Source organism: Theropithecus gelada, chromosome 6, assembly GCF_003255815.1.
Source record: "Theropithecus gelada isolate Dixy chromosome 6, Tgel_1.0, whole genome shotgun sequence".
Lineage (NCBI taxonomy): Eukaryota > Metazoa > Chordata > Mammalia > Primates > Cercopithecidae > Theropithecus > Theropithecus gelada.
The window spans coordinates 131275027-131300689 of NC_037673.1; the positions used below are offsets into that span (position 1 = coordinate 131275027).

Consider the following 25663-nt stretch of genomic DNA (forward strand, 5'->3'; position numbering starts at 1 on the left):
ATTTCACACATGAACTACCGTGCCTGGTTTATTATATTTTGGAATCAGTGTCTTGCTCTATCATTCAGTCTGGAGTACAGTGATGTGATTACGGCTCACTGCAGCCTCAACCTCATGGGCTCAAACAATCTTCCCACCTCAGCATCCTAAGTAGTTGGGACCACAGGCATGTGCCACCATGCCTGGCTTTTATTTATTTATTTACTTATTTATTTTGTATTGGCAGGGTCTCCCTATGTTGTTGCCTAGGGTGACCTCCAACTCCTGGGCTCAAGCAGTCCTCCTGTTTCGGCCTCCCAAAGTGCTGGGATTATAGGCATAAGCAATTGCACCCGTCTGGGAAGCTCATCTGAGCCTTGGTATCCAGAGTTTTTATTGGAGTTCATCACGTAGATATGATTAATTAGCCATATGGCTGATTTCAGTTTCCAGTCCCTCAGGAGGTGGAGCTGATACCATGTGACCCAGCTTTTTCACACTAAATCACATTGTTAGACTATCTTGCATGACCCAGGGCCCCAGGCAAACAAAAACACTATGAAACATGACATCCCAAGGGTTTAGAGGTTACTTCCAAGAAGCCAGCAGTAAAGGCCACACTGTTCTTTGGCAAGGTTAAATCCTTTACACCTGCCCCTCTACATGGTAGAAGGGCCCATTTCCTCGATTTTTTTGGATTATGCTATTTCTTCAGTTCTCTCTTAGCTTTTCGTCAGAGGTAAAAGTAACCTTTGTAGTTTCCAGTTACTACAGCTAGATCATGGTGCAGTAACAAAAATCTCAGTGATGTTTTATTTCTCTGGGCTAGGAGTAGTGGCTCACGCCTGTCATCCCAGCACTTTGGGAGGCTGAAGCAGGCAGATCACCTGAGGTCAGGAGTTCGAGATCAGGCTAGTCAACATGGTGAAACCCCCTCTCTACTAAAAATACAAAAAGCCAAGCGTGTTGGCTCATGCCTGTAGTCTCAGCTACTTGTGAGGCTGAGATACGAGAATCATTTGAACCCAGGAGTTGGAGGTTGCAGTGAGCCAACATCTCACCACTGCACTCCAGCCTGGGTGACAGAATGAGACTCTGTCTCAAAAAAAAAAAAAAAAAAAAAGTTTATTTCTCATCTATACTAAACTATCCTCATGTGTTGTAAGAGGGGAAGCTTTACTTCACATCTTTCTAACCCCAGGATCCAGGATCCAGACTGATGGCAACTCTAACATCACAGTCCTAATGGCAGAGAAGAATCTTAGATAATCTCACATTTGTCACTTTCATTGACTAGTGCAAGTCACATGGCCACGCCTGACTTTGGGGGAGGGGATGGCTGGAGAAGTACAGAGGAGCCACATAGTGGAGATTCGTTATAATATTTATAATATATCCAAAAAAGAGCTTCCAGAGGCCTGAACTAAATGAGCTCCTTATAGAGGCAAGTGGGATCATATGACTAACTTTGTGCAACATGAGTCTAAAAAACTAGGACAGTGGATAGACATTAGTAGGAGGCTGACTGCTTTAATATGAGGTAAAATTTTAGAAGTTTAAAGAATTTTAGAATTTTATACGGAGCTGCCTAGAGTGGTAGCAAATTCCTATATAAAAAATGAGTTGGTCACTATTTCTCTCATAGTGACTATTGTGAAGATAGTTCAGATTTTCGTGAAGCACTATTTTGCATGGTTATAACATTTGTCTGCTCCATTGAATCTAAAATAAGTTGGCTGCGCACAGTGGCTCATGCCTGTAATTCCAGCACTTTGGGAGGTTGAGGTGGGAGGATCACCTTAGGTCAGGAGTTCAAGACCAGCCTGGCCAACATGGTGAAACCCTGTCCCTACTAAAAATAGAAAAATTAGCTGGGCATGGTAGCACATGCCTGTAGTCCCAGCTACTCGGGAGGCTGAGGCAGGAGAATTGCTTGAACCCAGGAGGCGGAGGTTGCAGTGAGCCGAGATTTGGCCACAATGCAGTGACGCAGCCTGGGTAACAGAGCGAGACTCCGTCTGAAGAAAAAAAAAAAAAAAACTAAAGTCAACATATAGCATAAATGAGTAGATGTGTCAGAGGGTGAGTAAACCTGGAATGTCTCCTCTTCCTTGATCAAATACCCACTAGCTAGTGGTTCACCAAATGGCTGGTGCTATTTTACTAAGGTCATCAGCTGATATAAGTGTGCAGTTTCATCTTGGTGGCTAGATCTCCCTCTAAAGAGAGCTGGCTGGAAGATTTCTTGCTGATATTTCCTGGCTCATGGTGCTTCTGTGAAATATCTCCAGACTAACATGGCATTTAAAGCCCACTTCCAACGCTTCCTGGATTATTCAGTGGGTAAAGGTGGTTCCACCATTATAAATGTGCTTGCTGTTGTCTTCCTTGTAGCCACCACAGCTTCTACTCCACCAATTCATGTCTGGCACTTTCAAATCCAAACTTGAAACTCAAATCCTTTGCAAGTCTTCTTCAGTTATTCCCTTCAGTTGCAATGATTAATATTTGTCCCCATAATTTTTTTTTTTTTAAATTTGAGACAGTCTCACTGTTGCCCAGACTGGAGTGCAGTGGCCAATCTTGGCTCACCGCAACCTCCACCTCTGGGGTGCAAGTGATTCTGGTGCCTCAGCCTCCTGAGTAGCCAGGATTACAGGTGTGCACCATCACACCCAGCTGATTTTTCTATTTTAGTAGATACGAGGTTTCGCCATGTTGGCCAGGCTGGTCTGGAACTTCTGGCCTCAAGTAATCTGCCTACCTCAGCCTCCCAAAGTCCTGGGTTAGAAGGCATGACCCACCGTGCCTGACCCTATTCCCATGAATTCTTATTCGAGATTTTATTGGAATGTTTATATTTGGTTATTTTCAAGAACAATATAACTTGTATGAGCTTAAAATATTTTATGGAAAATGATAAATATTTGAAAATAGAATAGTATGATGAACATCTAAATAGGGGTGAATATTTTCTTTTTTCTTTTTATCTTTTGAGACAGGGTTTCGCTTGGTCATCCAGGCTAGAGTGCAGTGGCGTGATCTTCGTTCACTGTAATCCCTGCCTTCCAGGCTCAAGCGATCCTCCCGCCTCAGTCTACCAAGTAGCTGAGGTGAGTTATTTTTGAGACAGAGTCTCATTCTGTCACCCAGACTGGAGTGCAGTGGTGCGATCTCAACTGACTGCAACCTCCACCTCCCAGGTTCAAGTGATTCTCCTGTCTCAGCCTCCTAAGTAGGTGGGATTACAGACATGCACCACCACGCCTGGCTAATGTTTTGTATTTTTAGTAGAGACGGGGTTTCACCATGTTGGCCAGGCTGGTCCTGAACTCCTGACTTCAGGTGATCCACCTGCCTTGGCTTCCCAAAGTGCTGGGATTATAGGCATGAGTGGCTGTGCCTGGCCACTCATGAGTATTTAAATAGCCCTATTAGCTTATTTAATTTCACAGCTCTACAAGGAAGACAGTGTCTTAATTTCATACATGTGGAAACTTTTGAAGGAGCAGTGACTTGCCCAAAATGCCATGGGAGGCAAGTGGCAGAAAGGCATTCAAACTCAGGGCTGTCTGACTTCCTTTGTTATTCTGGCTACCCCTCTACTGGGCCTGCAAATTATTTGACCTTGTTAGAATGAAAGTTTCTTTTTCTTAAGTGTTTTTATGTACAAATGCCATTTCAGACAAGAGTTTAGAGTTACAGATTTGCAATAGTGATTCTATGGTATGGGAGTGCTGTTACACATTCTCAAATTCTACCTCAAGAGCAAAAAAACCTTGCTTAGAAAAAAAACTTGTTTTTAGATAGGCTACTTAATATGCCTTAAAATCTGTGTACATATTTTAACTTTTTTATATTGGTATTTTCCTTTTACATATAAATAACACTGGCATGGTTAATCCTGTTTTTTAGTATTTCATTTTTTTGAGACAGGGTCTCACTCTGTTGCCCAAGCTGGAGTGCAGTGTCACAATCACAGCTTAAGGAAGCCTCAGTCTTCTTCCTCCTATCTCAGTCCTTTCTCCTATCTCAGCCTCCCTAGCAGCTGGCCCTACAAGTACTCATCACCACACCCAGCTAATTGTTTAATTTTTTGTAGAGACAGAATCTATATTGTCCAGGCTGGTCTCAAACTCCTGGCCTCCCGCTTCGGCCTCCCAAAGTCCTGGGATTACAGGTGTGAGTCACTCCACCTAGTTTGAATGATGTTTGGAATCATGTTATGAATCCCTGTCTGCCAAAAAAATCCTACCTTCCCAACCAGGGAATTCCACCTGAGCTTTGTGTCCAGAGTTTTTTGTTGTTGTTGTTGTTGTTATTGTTTGTTTGTTTTTTTGAGATGGAGTCTCGTTCTGTCCCAGGCTGGAGTGCAGTGGCATGATCTCGGCTCACAGCAACCTCCACCTCCCGGGTTCAAGTGATCCTCCTGCCTCAGCCTCCCGAGTAGCTGGGACTACAGGTGCGCGCCACCATACCCGACTAATTTTCATATTTTTAGTAGAGATGGGGTTTCGCCATGTTGGCCAGGCTGGTTTTGAACTCCTGACCTCGTGATCTGGCCGCCTCGGCCTTCCAAAGTGCTGGGATTACAGGCGTGAGCCTCCGCACCCAGGCCGTCCAGAGTTTTTATTGGTGTAGGTTTAATCAATTGTTCACATGGCTTATCTGTCTCCAGTCCCTTACTAGGTTGAATGAATGGGCTTGCTTGTTTCGTGTGTTGTGTCCTGGCTTGTGTTTGTCCAGAAAAGTTGTTGCTCCTCCTTTCTTTCCTACTGGCAAGGCAGTATCTGGCCCAGGGCTGTGCTTACGGTAGAACTCAGTACTATGAATTGTCCATCTTCAAATAGCCTTCATTACATGGGGGAAAAGAGCAAGCATCCTCCTCTAGCCTCTTCCCATTGCTTAATAAAGTGTCTCCCTTTCAGTAGCTGCCCTAATTCTGGATCCTCTCAATTCTGACATCTGGAAATTCACAGGAGGAAGGAGGAAGAAAATGAATCCCTTCGAAGTGGGTTTGTGTGAGGTGACTGATATGTCAGATATCTCACAAGAAAAACATAATAGCGGTAGTTTGTTGTTCCATCCTTTCCTGTGGTTATGGAATAATGAATATGACAATTCCGTGGGGCGTAGTGGCTCACGCCTGTAATCCGCGTGGATCATCAGGATGGCCCATAAAATAAGGCTTTTCATTATCACATGATCCTGGGCATGAAGAGTCCCAACCCCCCTGATTTTCATTTATTAGGTCCTGTATCTAAGAAATGGGGTCAGCAGGAGTTCCAGCATCTCAGAATTGTGGTGAAAACCAATACAAGTAAGGAAGTTACTAATTCCCCATTTGGTAGGTCTCTCAACCTCAGCCACTGGGGACGGTCGACGCCGGACCACCAACAGCCCAGGCCTAAGGCCACGACGCGCAAGCGCAGCCTGCCAGCCTGGCTCCCTCCCAAAGCTTGCGTGCAGGTCGGCGGCGGGAGATCGGGTCTCGCGATGAGAGTGTGCGTGTGCGTGCGCGGCCCTCGCGAGGTCGCGCACACCGCCTCTAACACTACAGGGTGGTAGCGGCTTCTTCGTACTGCGTCCGGGGCAGGACTGTGCGCGGCGGCCGCGGCGGGTGCTGGGAGCCAGCGTCTGCCTCGCCGCCGCCCTCGCTGCCTGCCCCTCCGCCTTGGCCCGTTCTCCGCACCGTGCAGAGGCGGCGGGCTGGGGAGGGAGCGGCGCCAGCGCGAGGTTACCAGCCGCTGGGAAGCCCCTAGACGCGCGGAGGGGCCGGTCTACGAGCGGCTGAGGTAGGTGGGCGCGCGCGGGCTGGTCAGCCGGCCGAGAGTGGAGTCGGGCGGCGGCGAGAACTGGCGCCTAGCTGGCCGGGGAGAAGAGGCCTCCTGCCAAGGGGCCCTAGCGTAGCCAGGAGTGAGAGGAGGGGTCCCGGACGTAGCCTGCTCTTCCCCGGTGTGGAGCCATTACTGGGGGACATTCCTCCTGCGGCGGGGGGAGGGGGTCCCCTTTCTTTTCTTTGAGAGGTCGGAATCCGCAGTCCGCTCTCCGCCTTTAAATGAAAGTCTGCCGGCTCCAGATCGGCGTCCCAATGGAGTGCCCGTGGACTTCTACGCTTGCGGAACTCCCGAGTGGACGGACAGCGGCTTATGAATTTTGCTTTTTAGAGGGTACGCAACCCTTTCTCTAGGGTGGCGTGCATCTTCTGCAAACTTGTTATTGCCAGTACGTTAATAGTCGCTTTCAGCACACAACAGGTAATACATTCTAAACGCCTCGTGTCAAAATAAGGGGAGACCTTATTTGTGCACTGTGGGGCCCAGTTAAGGATAGGAAGAAGACAAAGGAGGCCGTTATTTATGTGCAGTCCTATTATCAAAACTTCCCGTAGTGGGGCAGGGTGCGTGGCTATTGGCCTCTGCTGAATGGACTTTGTGAGTAATTGAGTTGAGTTGCAAATCTTCATTTAGAATTATGAAACGTATATGATTATACGGACCTGAAATAAATCTCTGAGAGTTACGTGATCTGTGATCTTTGGAGAACAGAACTTGGGTTTCTTGACGCTTTCTCCATGTTTAGAAAGCTTCAGGGATGCTTTGTGAAGTTACTAAAAATAGTTACAGTTCTTTATGTTGGCAGTAGTGACTGCCACATTCAAGAGAAGAGAAAGGAATTGTTCTATAAAGAAGAGCTCATTTTAGGGCTTAAACTTTAGGAGTTAAACACAATAAAACAACTTCAACGATGGCAAGTTTTAGCTTATGCTTTGAGTATTCGAATTTAGTCACAGTCCAGATATATAGAAGCTCTTAGTTGACTCTTGTACATTCAGTGAACTATTTTTTTTTTTTTTTTTTTTTTGAGACGGAGTCTCGCTCTGTCGCCCAGGCTGGAGTGCAGTGACTGGATCTCAGCTCACTGTAAGCTCCGCCTACCGGGTTCATGCCATTCTCCTGCCTCAGCCTCCCGAGTAGCTTGTATTTTTTAGTAGAGACGGGGCTTCACCGTGTTAGCCAGGATGGTCTCGATCTCCTGACTTCGTGATCCGCCCGTCTCGGCCTCCCAAAGTGCTGGGATTACAGGCTTGAGCCACCGCTCCTGGCTCAGTGAACTATCTATTGGTTGTTTTGTTTGTTTTGTTTTTTGAAACGGAGTTTCACTCTGTCCCCCAGGCTGGAGTACAGTGGCGCGATCTCGGCTCACTGCAGCCTCTGCCTCCCGGGTTCAAGCAATTCTCCTGCCTCAGCCTCCCTAGTAGCTGGGATTATAGATGTGCGCCACCACGCCCAGCTAGTTTTTGTATGTTTGGTAGAGATGGTGTTTCACCATGTTGACCAGGCTGGTCTCGAACTCCTAACCTTGTGATCCGCCCGCCTCGACCTCCCAAAGTGTTGGGATTACAGGCGTGAGCCACTGCTCCCGGCCTCAGTAACTATTTAAAAAGATGATCTTTAATCTTTGATAGTCTAGACAGCCTGTTCTATAACTCTTGGCTTCTATTCAGTCCACACCGTCTAGAAATACAGTATTCATTCTTTTTTTTTTTTTTTTTTTTTCTGAGATGGAATCTGTTTCCTAGGCTGGAGTGCAGTGGCACAAAGTCAGCTCACTGCAACCTCCGCCTTTGGGTTCAAGCGATTCTCCTGCCTCAGCCGCCTGAGTAGCTGGAGCCACCGTGCCTGACTAATTTTTTGGATTTTTAGTAGAGATAGGGTTTCGCTGTGTTATCCAGGCCAGGCTAGTCTGGAACTCCCGACCTCAACTGAGCTGCCCACCTTGGCTTCCAAAAGTTCTGGGATTACAGGCCTGAGCCACTGCGCTGGACCATTCTGACTCTTAAGAAATGTGGCTTGGGACCGGGTGCGGTGGCTCTCGCCTATAATCCCAGCACTTTGGGAGTCTGAGGCAGGTGGATCACGAGGTCAGGAGATCGAGACCATGTGGGTAACACGGTGAAACCCCATCTCTACTAAAATACAAAAAATTAGCTGGGCGTGGTGGCTGGTGCCTGTAGTCCCAGCTACTCAGGAGGCTGAGGGAGGAGAATGGCGAGAACCCGGGAGGCATACCTTGCAATGAGCCAAGGTCATGCCACTGCTCTCCAGCCTGGGCGACAGAGCGAGACTCCGTCTCAAAAAAGAAATGTCGCTTGCATATGTTCAATCAGAGTCTTTTGGCCTGACACGGTGGCTCACGCCTGTAATCCCAGCACTTTGGGAGGCCAAGGCAGGTGAATCACCTGAGCTCGGGAGTTCGAGACCAGCCTGGCCAACATTGTGAAACCTTGTTTATTCTTAAAAAAAAAAAAAAACACAGAAATTAATGTGGCATGATGGTACGTACCTGTAATCCCAGATACTCTGGAGGCTGAGGCAGGAGAATTGCTTGAACCCAGGAGGTGGAGGTTGTTGCAGTGAGCCAAGATCATGCCATTGCACTCCAGCCTGGACAAGAGCAAAACTCCGTCTCAAAAAAAAAAAAAAAAAACCACCAGGAGTGGTGCCTCATGCCTGTAATCCCAACACTTTGAGAGGCGGAGGCAGGCAGATCACCTGAGGTCAGGAGTTCGAGAGCAGCCTGGCCAACATGGTGAAACCCCTGTCTCTACTAAAAATAAAAAAATTAGCTGGGCGTGGTGGCATGTGCCTGTAATCCCAGCTACTCAGGAAGCTGAGGCAGGAGAATCAGCTGAACCTGGGAGACAGAGGTTGCGGTGAGCCAAGATTGCACCATTGCACTCCAGCCTGGGCAACAAGGGAAACTCCGTCTCAGGAAAAAAAAAAAGAAAAAAAAGAGTGTTTTAACAATAGCCCTGAAGTGGGAGGAGGAAGGCATTATGGAGTTCAGGGTTAAGCTCACATTATGCAAATACTTTTTATATAAACACAAGTATCCTGCATGTAAACATATAGTGATGGTTATGCACACAAGCATTTAATAGTGCTGATTCCCAACTTAATAAAGTTGAAGTCTGAAAATAGGAAAGGATTGGTTTTAGTTCTGTTTGTGTTTTTAAAGTTAATTATTTACATGAGTAATTCTCATATTAAATTCCTTGTCCGGCTTGTTTATGAATTATTAAGTAGAATACTGTTCTGATTTCTTGGCAGTAGCAGGGAAGGAATATATAGAACATACAGAAGCCCTACACTTCAGAAATGTTAGGGCAGGGTCTTTTTTTTTTTTTTTTTAAGGCAGTCTCACTCTGTCACCCAGCCTGGAATGCAGTGGTGTGATCTCGGCTCACTGCAACCTCTGCCTCCCGGGTTCAAGCAATTCTGCTGCTTCAACCTCCCGAGTAGCTGGGATTACAAGTGCATGCCTCCATGCCCAGCTAAGTTTTGCATTTTTGGTAGTGACGGGGTTTCTCCCTGTTGGTCACGCTGGTCTCAAACTCCTGACCTCAAGTGATCCACCCGCCTCAGCCTCCCAAAGTGCTGGGAGTACAGGTGTGAGCTACCACACCTGGCCAAGTTAGTGTCTCATTATCTTTCCATTGGAATAAATAGCTTTACTCTTACCGATTTGTGCTTAGAATAGTGTTTTGCATGGAGTTGGCCCTCAATAAACGTGAGTTATGTCAGAACTAAATTTACATAATACAAAGTAAAGGCATAAATGCTGGAGAATATTAAAGGAATGGAGAAATGGAGATGCGTGTTTTTTGTTTTTTGTTTTCTTTGAGATGGAGTTTGCTCTTGTTGCCCAGGCTGGAGTGCAATGTCATGATTTCAGCTCACTGCAACCTCTGCCTCCCAGGTTCAAGCGATTCTCCTGCCTCAGTGTCCTGAGTAGCTGGGATTACAGGCATGTACCACCATGCCAGGCTACATTTTTTTTTATTTTTAGTAGAGACGGGATTTCTCCATGTTTGTCAGGCTGATCTCGAACTCCCAACCTCAGTTGATTCACTCACCTTGGCCTCCCAAAGTTCTGGGATTACAGGCATGAACCACTACACCTGGCCAAGATACTTGCTTTTTAAAAATTGCATGTCTTTCTTTTTTTTTTTTGGGTTGGAGTTTCACTCTTTTCTCCCAGGCTGAAGTGCAATGGTGCAGTCTTGGCTCATTGCAACCTCCACCTCCTGGGTTTGAGCGATTCTCCTGCCTCAGCCTCCTGAGTAGCTGGGATTACAGGTGTGCACCACTACGCCAGGCAAATTTTTTTTGTATTTTTAGTAGAGACAGGGTTTTACCATTTTGGCCAAGCTAGTCTCGAACTCCTGACCTCAGGTGATCTGCCTGCCTCAGCCTCCCAAAGTTCTGGGATTAGAGGCATGAGCCTCCATGCCCAGCCGCACGTCTAATTTTTTAATGGTGTGTTTTTTCCGGTGTGGATTGATATCTGAGTCAAGGATAGTGGCATTTTGCCTCTAAAGCCTAACATAATGTAAGCTGAGACTGTATATCCTGAGTGCTGATAGATTATGAATATTCATATATATACATATTTTATACATACATAAATATCTATCTATCTATCTATATGTATTTGATACCCTCCTGGTAAGTCACATAACTTTTTTTTTTTCCCCAAAAAATTTTCCCAAAAATTTTTGTAAATTTTTGTATTTTTAGTAGAGACAGGGTTTTACCGTTTTGGCCAGGCTGGTCTCGAACTCCTGACCTTAGGTGATCTGCCTGCCTCGGCCTCTCACAGTCCTGGGATTGTAGGCGTGAGCCATCGTGGCTGTCCTGGTTGTCTTTACTAACTCTGGCATTTGCTTTTCTTCCATTTGGAAACCAAATATCTTTGACTTTGCAGTCAGAAAGAATTTGTGGATATTTGGTGAGGAAGATGCTAAAAAGGTTAATAAAAACTTAAGTGAGAATATTTTAAGTTGAGTCTGTGTTTTCATTTTAGTATAATCGAGCGATTTCATGGTGAAGGGTGGATTCCCCACCCCCCCCCCAACCCCCCCACCCAGGGAACGTTTGGCAATGTCTGGAGAAATTTTTGGTTGTCACATATTTAGGGGAAGGGAGAGAGGTGTTGCTACTGACATCTAGTGGGTAGAGGCCAGGAATGCTGCTAAGCATTGTACAATGCAGTGGACAAACCACACAAAATTATCTGACCCAAATAACAGTGCTGCTATTGAAAAACCTTGGTATGCTACACGGTAAATTGTTGGTTCTGAAGTTGAATTATCAAAAGTCATATTTGGCTTAACCATTTCCTAATGTGTGACCCTGGCAGAATGCTTAAAGTCTGTAAAATAGAGCTAATATTGTATGTTCCTTATAGGCTTGTACTGAGGATTAAATCAGATAATGTGCAAAGAACCAAGCTTATTATCTGGCACATAACAAAATGCTAAAAAATTGCTAACTTTCAGCCAATACTATATTTGGAACTCATCTTGAGAGTCTTTTTTCCCATCTGAAATTAGAATTTGAGCTAGAGAAATGATAATTAATAATCTAGTTCTTTTTGTTTTTGTTTTTTGAGACAGAGTCTTGCTCTGTCACCCAGGCTGGAGTACAGTGGCATGATCTCGGCTCACTGCAGCCTCTGCCTCTGGGTTCAACCAGTTCTCCTGCTTCAGCCTCCTGAGTAGCTGGGACTGCAGGCACGTGCCAACACGCCCAGCTAATTTTTTGTATTTTTAGTAGAGACTGTGTTTCACTGTGTTAGCCAGGATGGTCTTGATCTCCTGACTTTGTGATCCACCTGCCTCAGCCTCCCAAAGTGCTGGGATCACAGGCGTGAGCTACCGTGCCCGGCCAATAATCTAGTTCTTGTATCTGTGGGGAGTGAGTGAAAAAAGTATTCCACTTAATATTTGTGTTTAGCCCAGTCTTGTTTTATGTTCTCAAGTCTAAAAAGCTTTTGCCATAAACAAGTGGCTTCTCACTGTAGATGTTTTTCCATCAAATTGAGACTTTAAGCCAGCTTGCCAATTGCTGTGTATCTGTTGATTTTCAGCAAATGTTTCATAATTTAACAATTTGATTCTGTGACTTCATGCTCATTTCCTTTTGCCTTTACAAACTAAAGTAAGTTTACAGTGGTTTTGGCTAACCTTATTACCTGTTTGTAGCCTCTGGGAGTAACTGTTTTCATAACTGAAGTTTTGGTGCACTTTCACATGTATGAAGGGTGCACACAAATATCTCCTAACAACTTGGGGCTAGACCTTAATATATATTAGTGACTTTTTCTAAATCCAAATTGGAACCCATATCTTTATCTCTCTTTCCTCATCACAACATAATACTGTAGTCTCTGTAAAACTCTCATTTCCGGCCAGGCGCGGTGGCTCATGCCTGTAATACCCAGCACTTTGGGAGGCCAAGGCAGGCCGATCACCGGAAATTGGGAGTTCAAGACCAGCCTGACCAACATGGAGAAACCTCGTCTCTATTAAATATACAGGCTGGGCACAGTGGCTCCCGCCTGTAATCCCAGCACTCTGGGAGGCCAACGCAGGCAGATCACGAGGTCAGGAGATCGAGACCATCCTGGCTAACGTGGTGAAACCCTATCTCTACTAAAAATACAAACTATTAGACGGGCGTGGTGGCGGGCACCTGTAGTCCCAGCTACTTGGGAGACTGAGGCAGGAGAATGGCGTGAACCCGGGAGGTGGAGCTTGCAGTGAGCTGAGATCACGCCACTGCACTCCAGCCTGGGTGACAGAGCGAGACTCTGTCTCAAAAGAAAAAATAAATAAAAAATAAAATGAAAATACAAAATAAAAATACAAAATTAGCCAGGCGTGGTGGCGCATACCTGTAATCCCAGCTACTCGGGAGGCTGAGGCGGGAGAATCGCTTGAACCCAGGAGGCAGAGGTTGTGGTGAGCCAAGATCATGCCATTGCACTCCAGCCTGGGCAACAAAGTGCGAAACTCCATCTTAAAAAAAAAAACAAAAAACCTGCCATTTCCTCTGTCTAAATGATATGGCTATTTAGAGCTGGTTTGTTGTGGTAGTGGTTTTAATAAGTCCTTTATATATATATTAAAAAAAAAATCACAGGGATATCCTTACAGACAAAATAGAGACTTTTTTTTTTTTTTTTTTTTTTTTTCCTATTTCAAGAGCAGGAATCTTGCTGTGTTGCCCAGGCTGGATTCAAACTCCTGGGCTCAAGTGATCCTCCCACCTCAGCCTCCCTAATAGTTGATGCCACCATGCCTGGCTGGACTGTTCTTTAATAAGTCACAGGGCTTGTGTAAGGGAAGATGATCGACACTATATTTATGATCAAGGGAGAAAGCAACGTTGTACATTGAACTTTTTGTCTTGATAAATATACCTTAAAAATAGGAGGTATTGGCTGGGCGCCGTGGCTCACGCCTGTAATCCCAACACTGTGGAAGGCTGAGGCAGGCAGATCACGAGGTCAGGAGTTCGAGACCAGCCTGACCAATATGGTGAAACCCCGTCTCTACTAAAAGTACAAAAATTAGCCAAATGTGGTGGCAGGCGCCTGTAGTCCCAGTTACTCAGGAGGCCGAGGCAGGAGAATCGCCTGAACCCAGGAGGCGGAGGTTGCAGTGAGCTGAGATTGTGCCACTGGACTCCAGCCTGGGCGATGGAGTGAGACTCCATCTCAAAAAAAAATTTTTTTTAAAAAGGAGGTATTGTATTATGGTTGTCATCCGTATTTTTGTAGTATAAGTCGTAAGGATTTGTATAATGTTCACTCATTTTAGCTAATGGAAATCTTTTTTTACCTTTTGTATTGGTACTGCCTTCTATTGGGCTGGAGGATATTTGAAGAGAGTCAGTACCTTGGGCCAAGAGATTGTATTCTTTACACTTGATCTTAGCCAAAAGGCCAAGAAGCAGTAGAGATTGTGTTCATTGCTTGGCACATTCTGTCTTTTGTGAAGTGTAACATATACTCAGGGTTCTGTATAAATAATAAATTAAAATAACGATGGAGTGTCCATCTTGTGGAAACTGTTGTCAGGCCAGTAGTATACATGTGAGAAATACAATAAAAGGCCAACAGGAGGCATTCCAAGAACATCAGGCAAACTGAAATAAAGAATTGTGTTAATAAGAATTCTTGGCTTTACTGTTATTCTTTTGAGGTTTAGTAATCTAGAAGAGAAAAGCCCACAGAATAGAACATTTGTTTTTGACTTACACACTTTTCCAGTTCCTAACGGGAGAACATTATAGCTATGAAATCAGTATTATAATAGAGTTATCTTGTATGATGTTTGTTCCATGATTAAATTGAGAAGAACAAGTATCCTTGAATCTGCTGATGTGTGTTTGTTTATAGGTGGTCTGGAGTCCTGCCTGTCAGCCTAATTTTAGGTAGCCTGCATAATTGTTGGGAGACAGACTGTTTTCTCACTGAATGCTGCATACAGATATGTATTTGTGTATGTGTATTTATATATATTTGTCTTTTATTTTTGGTAGAAAATGATGCATCCTGTTGCCAGCAGTAATCCAGCTTTCTGTGGGCCTGGCAAGCCTTCCTGCCTCAATGAAGATGCCATGAGAGCTGCTGATCAGTTTGACATATATTCCTCCCAGCAAAGCAAATACAGCCACACAGTCAACCACAAACCAATGGTTTGTCAGAGGCAAGACCCATTAAATGAAACACACTTGCAGACTACAAGTGGCAGAAGCATAGAAATAAAAGACGAACTAAAGAAAAAGAAGAATCTCAACCGATCTGGTAAGCGTGGCCGGCCTTCGGGAACCACCAAATCAGCAGGATACCGGACCAGCACAGGCAGACCCCTGGGAACCACCAAAGCAGCTGGATTTAAGACAAGTCCAGGCAGACCTTTGGGGACAACTAAAGCTGCGGGATACAAAGTCAGCCCAGGGAGACCTCCAGGTAGCATTAAAGCTCTATCCCGTCTTGCCGATCTTGGTTATGGCTGTGGCACTGCTGCTTTTCCTTACCCTATGATGCATGGCAGAGCAGTTCACGGGGTAGAGGAAACTAGCAGTGAAGTCAAACCACCCAATGAGTGAATGAGGCAGGAAAAGAGGGCCAGGTTTAGAAGGAAGATTGTGAATAATCCCAAAGCTTCTTGGTTTTATTTTGATATACATAATTTTATGGCCTGGGCTTTCCAAATTTGTTTTCCTGTTTGGTTTTTTTCCTGCTTTTGCTCAAAAACTGCCATATGCTGACAGATGCACTCAGGGCATGAGCAGTGGCATTGTATTTGTACATAGGTTCAAGTGTAACACCTAACTAAATCATTTTTGCTTTTCCTTTAGCGTTATGGTCATGTCTCATGTTTCATTACTATTTTGGGGCTGTTCTAAATAGATGCTTTATGTGATAAACAACTGAAACCATTATACCTATTAGTTTGTGAAGTAAGCCTACAATATAATAAATATACTAATGTATTTTTAACTGGTGGAGCAAAAAAGCAAACTAATGAATCAGGATTACTTGAGGTAATGGCTGTGTGAGTTTTTGTAACATTTATTTTCACAAGACGGGACACAGATATTTGTATGCTTTGGCATTTACATCCACTTCAAATGTTAAAAAACTTATTTTTAATGTTCTAGGTTTAAGCAGCTTGTAATTTATTGATCTACATGGCATTAATTGATTTAACCATTATTCCTGAAATAATTCTTTAGTGTTTGCCTTTGAGCAGTGATAGGTTGTGTATTTTTTAATTGCCTAAGAGCATATATACCAAACACTACAAGCAATTCATATTTACAGAAAATTTAAACTTTTATAAAAACTGCACATTACATTTTTGGTGAAATATAGTGCATTCTGAGGATAGCATATTTCATATAATAGAAAAAGAAACATTCTCTAGGTTTGCATGTAGCTATAGTCACTATATTTTGCCTTTCATATAGAAAGTTTTAAAGTGTCATGTTTAAAAACATTTATTGGCCGGACGTGGTGGTTCACACCCAGCACTCTGGGAGGCTGAGGCGGGCGGATCACTTGAGGTCAGCAGTTCAAGACCAGCCTGGCCAACATGGTGAAATCCCATCTCTACTAAAAATGCAAAAATTAGCCAGATGTGGTGGCGGATGCCTGTAATCCAAGCTACTCGGGAGGCTGAGGCAGGAAAATCCTCAAACCCAGGAGGCAGAGGTTGCAGTGAGCCGAGATTGCGCCACTGCCCTCCAGCCTGGGTGACAGAGACTCCGTCTCAAATAAATAAATAAATAAATAAATAAATAAAACCATTTTTTAATGTTGCTCATTTATTTGGAACATTTTTAGTTTTTCTCAGAAATTATCCCATTGCATTAGCACTTACTGTGTTTTCAGGTTTATATCTACCAAAGGACATAAATTGAATGGTAGACTGTAAAACTGGTATAAACAGAATGCAGTTTCCTAACCATCAGAACCCAAATATTAAGAAACATATAGGAATCCATCTATGCATGAAACATGTAAAAAATATGTTGGTTAGTTTAATTAAAAATCTTACTGTGGCTCCAGTGAGACCATTTCATCCAAAAGATTTTTTCCCCCAGTGATGTTTGCTTTAGAAGCAAGATAGAAAGGAAGAAAAAGCATTAGGTAGATATGTATAGTAGGGACAGAGGGAAATCTTTCTTTTTTCCTTTCTGATAGTAGTATTTCTTGTTACACATTTTATTTATTTTGCGTTTGTTCTAAATAAAATATTATAAACTTCAGACTTGAAAAAATTCCACTGAACTTTAAAGTTACAATGTTCATATTTGGGATTTTAAATGCCTTTGAGATTAAAATGTAGAATTGCAGGACCCAAAAACTTTTAAAATAATTAAAATTTTAAAAGGGCACATGTTGTGTTTTTTGGGCTTGCTCTCAGTTAATGCAAACTCTGATTGCAAATGGATGTCATGTTTCGTACCTTTTTTATCAGGAAAAAAGCAGCAAGCCTTCAGGTGTTCCAGTGATGCCTGACACAATGAGCTGGACTTTATGCTGCTCTTTACAGTAAGAGGTGTTGCATTGTATGTGGGGACTATGTGCACTGGCATCTAAGACAGTGACCTCAACAATATTAGCTTTGCACAAACCATAGAGAACGATGTTGGATGGCTACGTAATCAGTTATAACATTCTGGCAGCTAAATTGCTACAAGAGCTTCTTCTTGCAGAAGCTTAAAATACAAGATTTTTAATAATTTACTCAGAATAGTATAATTTCTGACACACACAAATGCTTGCCTCTTCATTCATATGTTCGTTACCTACTCTCCACGTGTGTCTGTCATTTAGCTGTTTCTCAAGATGATGTTCAGCAGTTGGCTGCTTAGAATCTTTTTCAAGCCAGTTTCTAAGACAGTTGTTTAATGTTCTACCATAGAATAATGCACACCATTGTCAAAGATTTGATTGTTGTGTTTTATGTAAGTCCATTTGACAATTTATTTCCCTTTCAGTTTATTTTCCTTCCTTATTTTGTTATACATGCCCTTCCCTTTCTCCCCTGCCTTTCCTACATTCATTCCTCTTCCTCTACCCTTCAGCACATCTACTTACTGGTGCTGTGCTGTGTGTCAGAAGATAAAACAGGTGTATTATTGTATAATGAATTTTGTATACATGTTTATGAAATGGTGAGATCAACTAAAGGAGGCATGTTCATAACAGTGTTTATTATCAGGAGCTATGTCCCAGGAAAAAAAAAAACACAACAGGGAGGGGCAAATGGCTACAGTTGTAAATGGATAACATCATTTAGAAAGCTGAATTTACTGTTCATCTGAGCGGTTACCTGGAGTATTATATCTATGCACTGGTGAGCATCTCCTGATTCCACTTACCTTTCTCCCTGTGAACAGTTTACTGGTGCCGTGCTGAAGAGAAAAACATCTAAGTGATAACATGAATGAAGTCTTAAAAATTTAAAATATTTTTACTGCTATATAAACTAAAGACTACATTGTGCATCTTTTCTAACACTGTCTCTTGTTACGATAAACACTGAAATAGCATGTTAAACAGTTGCCTATACTTTAATATAATCAGTTGGGGAAAACTGGCCTTTTCTCCCCCACTGTATGATTGTTTCTTGAACAGTAAATTGCTAATTTTATACTGTGTGACTCTGTTCTTCACAAAATACGTTTTATTATTCTATATTTAAATGTTGGTCAGAAAATGATCTGCAATTCAAGTAAGTTTGCATTACTTTTTTCTTTAAAAAGTACTTTAACATGCCTTATTTATTATATTAGCAAATAAGGAGCTAATAACAGATGAAATTTTCATTTTTTTTGACAAATGTAACCTTGCATAACTAATATTTAGGATGATTTTGATATTATCTTTTAGAGTTTTGCACTGGATATTAAAAAAATATATCGGCACAATATACTGGAAGAAAATGAGTAGTATCTGGTTTAATTTTTAATATTTAGGGACATTTAAAAAAATCAGTGTTTTAATTAGACTAAAAATTCTTTATATTTTTTATTTGCTTTTTAAAAGAAACATCTGTCAAAGTAATATTGATTCCAAACTGATGTTTGTGTGAATTTACATGTCTATTTTCATGAACTAAGAATAGAGTTTCTTTGAGTTAAGGAGAAAAAAATATATATTTGGGTCCATTTATTAGGTTAAAGTTGACCCTTTCAGTGTAAAAATAACCACAGTGTGTGAGCTAAAGAAAAAAAGTAAATTTCTCCTTTATATTCTAAGAAGCTTTAAAAGAACAATTCAGAGGATATTGATAACTGCTACTCTGTCAGTCATTGTCTCTATATGCAGTAAAATTTTATGGTCCCTTTATAGTAATATAAAGAATTCAAACAGTTTTTCAAAACATTTTTTTCCTTGGACATAAAAAATGTTGATGCTATTCTATTTTTGTTTTTATTATAGCTTAACTGTATGCTGTTAAACTCTAGGATGTATCTGAATCTTTCCTCCCCCCCCCCAAATATATAAATCTGTGCTCTCACATATAATGTATTTAATTTTTGGAAAATTTAATGCTATAGTAAATCAAGTGTGTGATTTAAAGTAATCAGATCACTTTGATTCTTTAAGTTTTCAGAATTTCTTTTTTCCACAGGTAATTTTGGAGAAAATAATTACCAGTTAACTGATAATAAGCACGCTGTCCTCTGCTGTAAAAAGTCTGAATAGATACTGTGTATGTTTTTATGTCCATGAACTTGAGCTACTCGTGTGCAATTATGTGTATGGGAATGGAGTAGTGTTCATGATTTGTATCTACATCATCATATGGATGTATATTTATTAATAAAGTCATTACTTTAAAACCAACTGTGTTTACTACTTTGTTTTTTAGTATGGTACTTTTCAAGTACTTAAGTGGTAAATGGTAAACCTTTTTCATGACTGTAGATTTTGTGTTTTTCTTAGAATTTTGCTTTTTTTTTTTTCTTTTTTAAAAGACAGGGTCTCACTCTGTCACCCAGGCTGGAGTTCAGTGGTGTGATCATACCTCACAGCAGCCTTAACCTTCTGGGCCCAAGCAGTCCTCCTGCCTTCCCACCTCAGCTTCCCTAGTAGTTGGGATTACAGGTACATGCCACCATGCCCAGCCTGATTTTTTAATTTTTGTAGAGATGGGGTCACCTATGTTGCCCAGGCTGGTCTCAAACTCCTGGTGTCTGGCCAGGCGCAGTGGCTCCCCCTTGTAATCGCAGCACTTTGGGAGGCCAAGGCGGGTGGATCACGAGGTCAGGAGTTCGAGACCAGCCTGACCAAGATGGTGAAACCCCATCCCTACTAAAAATACAAAAATTAGCTGAGCATGGTGGCACTTGCCTGTAATCCCAGCTACTTGGGAGGCCGAGACACAGAATTGCTTGAACCCAGGAGACAGAGGTTGTAGTGAGCCAAGATTGCGCCACTGCACTCCAGCCTGTGCGAGAAACAAAGATAAATCAGAATACAGCTAGAAATAAAAAAAGATGCATCAGACAAATAGTTCTACTAAAAGACTAATACTTAAATTTAAACATTATTGATCCCTATGGTTTTTTTTTTTAATTAGATATTAAAGATGGCTCATTTTAAAATTTATTTAGAGATACAGTCTCTTTCAGACACCCAGGCTGAAGTACAGTGGCACGATCATAGCTCACCGCAGCCTTGAACTTCTGGGCTCAAGTGATCCTCCCACCTCAGCCTCCAAAGTAGCTGGGACTACACCCAGCTTATTTATTTATTTATTTTGTAGAGACAGGGTTTTGCTATGTTGCCCAGGCTGGACTTGAACTCTTGGCGTCAGATAGTCTTCCTGCCTTAGCCCCCCATAGTGCTAGGATTACAGAAGCAACATAGCTCATTTTGTTATTTATTTTTTGAGACAGGGTCTTGCTCTGTCACCCAGGCTGAAGTACAGTGGCACAACCTCAGGTTACTGCAACATCCAAATCCTGGGCTCAAACGATCCTCCCAACTCAGCCTCCTAAGTAGCTAGGACTACAGGCATGTGCTACCATGCCTGGCTAGTTTGTATTTTTTTTTTTTTTTTTTTTTTTATCATGTGCGTGTGTATTTAAATAGAGATGTGGCCTCACTAAGTTGCCCACACCTGTCTTGAACTCCTGCGTTCTAGGGATCCTCCTGACTCGGCCCCCCAAAGGCTTGGGATTACAGGCATGAGACACTACATCTGCCCTGCTCAGATTGTTAAAAGTCCTTTCACTCATACATGGCCATGTGCTATTGATTAGGTGGGCTATTCCTAATGTGGGAAAAGATCTACACCATCATAGTTATGGACAGTTTGGGCTCACAGGATTACTTATTTATTAAATATATTTTAGTCCAATTTTTTCTAGTTCTTCATAGAGTTTCTGTAATATTTATTTTTCCATTGTAATTATATTTCCCCATATTCTCAAGCAGATCATTTGAAAAAGCTAACCAACTGAAGAGAAGGCAGTCTCCCTTTATCACCTAGAATTTAATTTTAGGGTCTCACTCTGTTACCCTGGCTGGAGTACAGTGGTGTGATCACAGCTCACTGCAGCCTCAACCCTCGGCTCAGGCAATCCTCCCACCCCATCCTCTTGGGTAGCTGGGACTGCACGTGCACGCCACTATGCCTGGCTAATGTTTCGTGTGTGTGTGTGTGTGTGCGTGTGTGTGTGTGTGTTTGAGATGGCGTCTCGCTCTGTCGCCCAGGCTAGAGTGCAGTGGCGCAATCTCAACCCTCTGCAACCTCTGCCTCCTAGGTTCAAGTAGCTGGGATTACAGGTGCCTGTCACCGTTCCTAATTTTTGTATTATTAGTAGAGACGTAGACAAGGTTTCACCGTGTTGGCCAGGCTGACCTTGAACTCCTGATGTCGTGATCCACCTGCTTCAGCTTCCCGAAGTACTGGGATTACAGGCGTGAGCCACCACGCCCGACCTATGTTTTATATTTTTTTGGAGAGATAGGTTTTGCCACGTTGCCCAGACGGGTCTTGAACTCCTGGACTCAAGCTATCTTTGCGCCTTGGCCTCTTAAAGTGCTGGGATTACAAGCATGAGCCACCATGCCTGTCCTAGTAGTAGTGTTTTTGTACTGGTTTTGAGATAAATGTGGCCATGGAAAGCTGATACATTTCATTTTATCTTTGCGGCCATTCTGTTGTGAGAACTTAGGGGCTTTAAAATAGCTTCTTGGGAGAGTGACAGAAAAAAATCAGTCTTAAAATTTTCTCTGTCATTGGTCTTTCTTGTGACTCTTAAATTTTTTTTTTCTCTAAAGATTTTTAGTCCATTCTGTTAGGTGTTTATTTCTGTATGGGCTTGGCATGTTTTTAAGTACAGAATCTGCCCATTTTTCTTTAATCTGCCTAGTGCTGGTTTGTCATTGACCAGGCACGGTGGGTCACGCCTGTAATCCCAGCACTTGGAAGGCTGAGGCGGGTGGATCACGAGGTCAGGAAAACGAGACCATCCTGGCTAACACAGTGAAACCCTGTCTCTAATAAAAATACAAAAAATTAGCCAGGTGTGGTGGTCGATGCTGGTAGTCTCAGCTACTCAGGAGGCTGAGGCAGGAGAATGGCGTGAACCCGGGAGGCAGAGTTTGCAGTGAGCGGAGATAACACCACTGCACTCCAGCCTGGGCAACAGAGCAAGAGTCCGTCTAAAAAAAAAAAAAAAAAAAAAGCTGGTTTGTGAAAAGCTGGTTTATGATTTACTATCATTTGTTTCTTTCCTTTGGCTAACTTGTAGAGTGACAGTCACCCTATAAGTTGCTGCCTTATCGCTGCATGTGACCTACAGGTCCCACAGACACGTAAGTTATTTTTCCTTGTCCTCTTCGTGTTGTTTTTACTTGCTTATTTTTTGGTAATTTTGTTAATTTGCCTCAAATCACTTTCAGTTATCATAAAGGAAAAATTTTTTTGGACAACTGTATAACTTTATTTGATATATTTGATGATCAGCAGTTAGTTCTCATCCACATTGACTGGATTTTTGAAAATGATAACAGGTACATAGGTAACCTAAGCATAGAGCTTGTTTGGTGAATCTTCATCCTCATTACGTTTTCTGGACAACCACACATGGATTGGTATGGGACGTTCCTTATTCCTTTGGCCTAGACAGCTTTGTTGAGCCTGGTATCAATGCACACATCTGGAATTCCCATCTCCTGCAGATCTGAGTGCCCAAGGGGCATGCTGCTTGAAGCCCACTCTATGCATGCACTTGTGAATGTTGATGGTGTATTCTTTGTTTTTTTTTTTTTTTTGGAGACAGAGTCTCGCTCTGTCGCCCGGGCTGGAGTGCAGTGGCTGGATCTCAGCTCACTGCAAGCTCCGCCTCCTGGGTTTAGGCCATTCTGCCGCCTCAGCCTCCCGAGTAGCTGGGACTACAGGTGCCCGCCACCTCACCCAGCTAGTTTTTTGTATTTTTTAGTAGAGACGGGGTTTCACCGTGTTAGCCAGGATGGTCTCGATCTCCTGACCTCGTGATCCGCCCGTCTCGGCCTCCCAAAGTGCTGGGATTACATGCTTGAGCCACCGCACCCGGCTTTGATGGTGTATTCTCAAGTCACCACCTCGATTGCAGAACAGCCCTTCTCATCACCCTTCTTTGCAGGAGCCATTCTGCCAGGCCCGAGTTGGAAATGCAAGGAAAATATTTTTAAGTATTGAAATTTTCTAATTTCGATATTTGTGTAACCCTTGGTTGCTACTAATGCTGTTTTTCATGTTATGGGAAATTTTAATCTTTATTAGATTAACATAGTGTTTCTGAATATCTTAAGTCTTCCATTTCACTTGCCTGTTTATATCCTGTATAGTAGTTAGTCCTTATGGTAATTATAGTTGTAACAAAGAGACCCCAAAATTGCTGGATGTGGTGGTGCATGCCTGTAGTCCTAGCTATTTGGGAGGCTGAGGTGGGAGGACTCCTTGAGTCCACGAGTTTGAGACTTCAATGAGCTGGGATCATACCACTGCACTCCAGCCTGGACAACAGAGCAAGACTCCTTTTTTTTTTTTTTTTTTGAGATGGAGTCTCACTCTGTCACCCAGGCTGTAGTGCAGTGGCGCAGTTTCGGCTCACTGCAACCTCCGTCTCCCAGGTTCAAGTGATTCTCCTGCCTCAGCCTCCTGAGTACCTGGGACTACAGGCGCCTGCCACCACACCCGGCTAATTTTTGTATTTTTAGTAGAGACGGGGTTTTGCCATGTTAGCCAGGCTGGTCTCAAACTCCTGACCTCAGGTGATCCACCTGCCCTGGCCTCTGTAAGTGCTGAGATTACAGGCGTGAGCCACTGCGCCTGGCTGACCCATTCTCTTAATTTAAAAAATGCTGTGGCTCTGATAAAATTTGCATATTTCTCATATATCTGTCCTATGCTTTTCATGCAGAATTTCAAGGACCTAAGCTCACAGTGATGTTGCCAATTTCAAAACATGGCTTCAGGCTGGGCTCAGTGGCTCATGCCTGTAATCCCAGCACTTTAGGAGGCCGAGGCGGGCGGATCACGAGGTCAGGAGATCGTGATCTTCCTGGCTAACATGGTGAAACCCGTCTCTACTAAAAATACAAAAAATTAGCCGGGCAAGGTGGCGGGCGCCTGTAGTCCCAGCTACTCGGGAGGATGAGGCAGGAGAAAGGCGTGAACCTGGGAGGCAGAGCTTGCAGAAAGCCGAGATGGCGCCACTGCACTCCAGCCTGGACGACAGAGTGAGACTCTGTCTCAAAAAACAAAAACCAAAAAAAAAAAAAAACCAAAACAAAAAACATGGCTTCCAAGATTAATTGCCTTCATTTTACCCAGTCTGAAGGAAGGAGTTGCGGAAGTCCAAGCCCTTTTAGGCAAATAAGGTGAAGCTACATATAGCTGCAAGAGGTGTTGGGAAGCATAGTCCCTATTTGAACAACCAGGTCCAGTTACTAATATGGAGGGAGAGAATGGATTTTAGTGGCAATCTCTACCATATCTCTGTAGGTAAAGGTTTATAGGTGGAGACGGGGGGAATGAAGAAGCACACATACCTACAGGTTACATGAAACCAAACAGGTTTTTGAAACTAATTTAAATTGTTACTAGTTACCTTTAAAGAAATTGTTGATTCACGGCCGGGCGCGGTGTCTCAAGCCTGTAATCCCAGCACTTTGGGAGGCCGAGACCATCCTGGCTAACAGGGTGAAACCCCATCTCTACTAAAAAATACAAAAAGCTAGCCGGGCGAGGTGGCGGGCACCGCTACTCGGGAGGCTGAGGCAGGAGAATGGCGTGAACCCGGGAGGTGGAGCTTGCAGTGAGCTGAGATCCCGCCACTGCACTCCAGCCTGGGCGACAGAGCGAGACTCCGTCTCAAAAAAAAAAAAAAAAATTATTAATTCACTAAAGATCTGAGTATCATCTTTGAGCCAAGCACTATTCTGAGTACACTAGACTACTTCCTGGTTTATAGTCTAGTGAAAGGTTTGGACAAGTGAAGAATTTATACAATATGAAAGGCCAGGTGCTTGTGGCTCACACCTGTAATTCCATCACTTTGGGAGGCCAAGGCAGGTAGACTGCTTGATCCCAAGAGTTCCAGCCTGGGTGACATGGCAAAACCCCATCTCAGCAAAAATCAGCCGGGCGTGGTGGCTTGTGCCTGTAGTCTCAGCTACTGCAGAGGCTGAGACGGGATGATTCCCTGACCCTGGGAGGTTGAGGCTGCAGTGAGCCCAGCTGTGATTGCACCAGTGCACTCCAGCCTGAGTGACAGAGTAAGATTCTGTCTCAAAAAACATATATATGATGACTACTACTATTTCTGGAGTAAATGGGGGTGGGTGGGAGTGGGGGTTCCAACAGTACCTAAAAAGAAATAACATTTAAGCTAAGAGTAGAGATTGGTATGTGGAGAGAAGAGACTGTTAAAGAAAGGAAACACACGCAAAAGCCTGGAAAGCACGACATTCTTTCAGCAAGTAAATGTGTATGGTAGGTGGTGGTAATGGACAAGCGCTGGGAAGGGGAGGTGAAACAGACTAGATCATAGAAGGGCCCTGAAAATCAGTCTAAAGAGTTTCTGATTTCTTCTGAGGACAAATGACGAGCCATTGGAAGAATTTAAGTAAGGTCATGACTTGCTCTTATTTATAGCTTAGGTTGGCTTGGAGGAGCAGAGGTCAGAGTCAGGCACAGTAGTAAAGTCTCATTTGGATGAGCTACTCAGATTAGGTTTGGGACAGTGAGGAAGAAAGAAGTGAACAAATTGTGATCTGAGATATATAAAAGTAATAAAACTTGGTGCCAGGAATA

At 43.2% G+C, this 25663-nt stretch overlaps 1 protein-coding gene across 4 annotated transcripts; it reads left to right on the top strand.

Annotated features, from left to right (window-relative positions):
* The first annotated feature begins 5241 nt into the window (after positions 1-5241).
* Positions 5242-19197, top strand: C6H5orf24 (chromosome 6 C5orf24 homolog). 4 transcript variants are annotated; one of them, XM_025388706.1, is made up of 3 exons: positions 5510-5774; positions 14373-14802; positions 16820-19197. In XM_025388706.1, exons 2-3 carry the CDS (start codon positions 14376-14378, stop codon positions 16858-16860), a joined length of 468 nt encoding a protein of 155 aa, XP_025244491.1. In that variant the 5' UTR covers positions 5510-5774; positions 14373-14375; the 3' UTR covers positions 16861-19197. The 4 variants fall into 4 exon arrangements, with proteins under 4 accessions (XP_025244489.1, XP_025244491.1, XP_025244488.1 ...); XM_025388704.1 differs by lacking the exon at positions 5510-5774 and adding an exon at positions 5242-5299 and having other exon boundaries at positions 14373-19197; XM_025388703.1 differs by having other exon boundaries at positions 14373-19197.
* Positions 19198-25663: the final 6466 nt, after the last annotated feature.

What these genes read in the sequence shown, in the direction of transcription:
- C6H5orf24 (XM_025388704.1), top strand. Translation starts at nt 14,376, where the DNA reads ATGATGCATCCTGTTGCCAGCAGTAATCCAGCTTTCTGTGGGCCTGGC.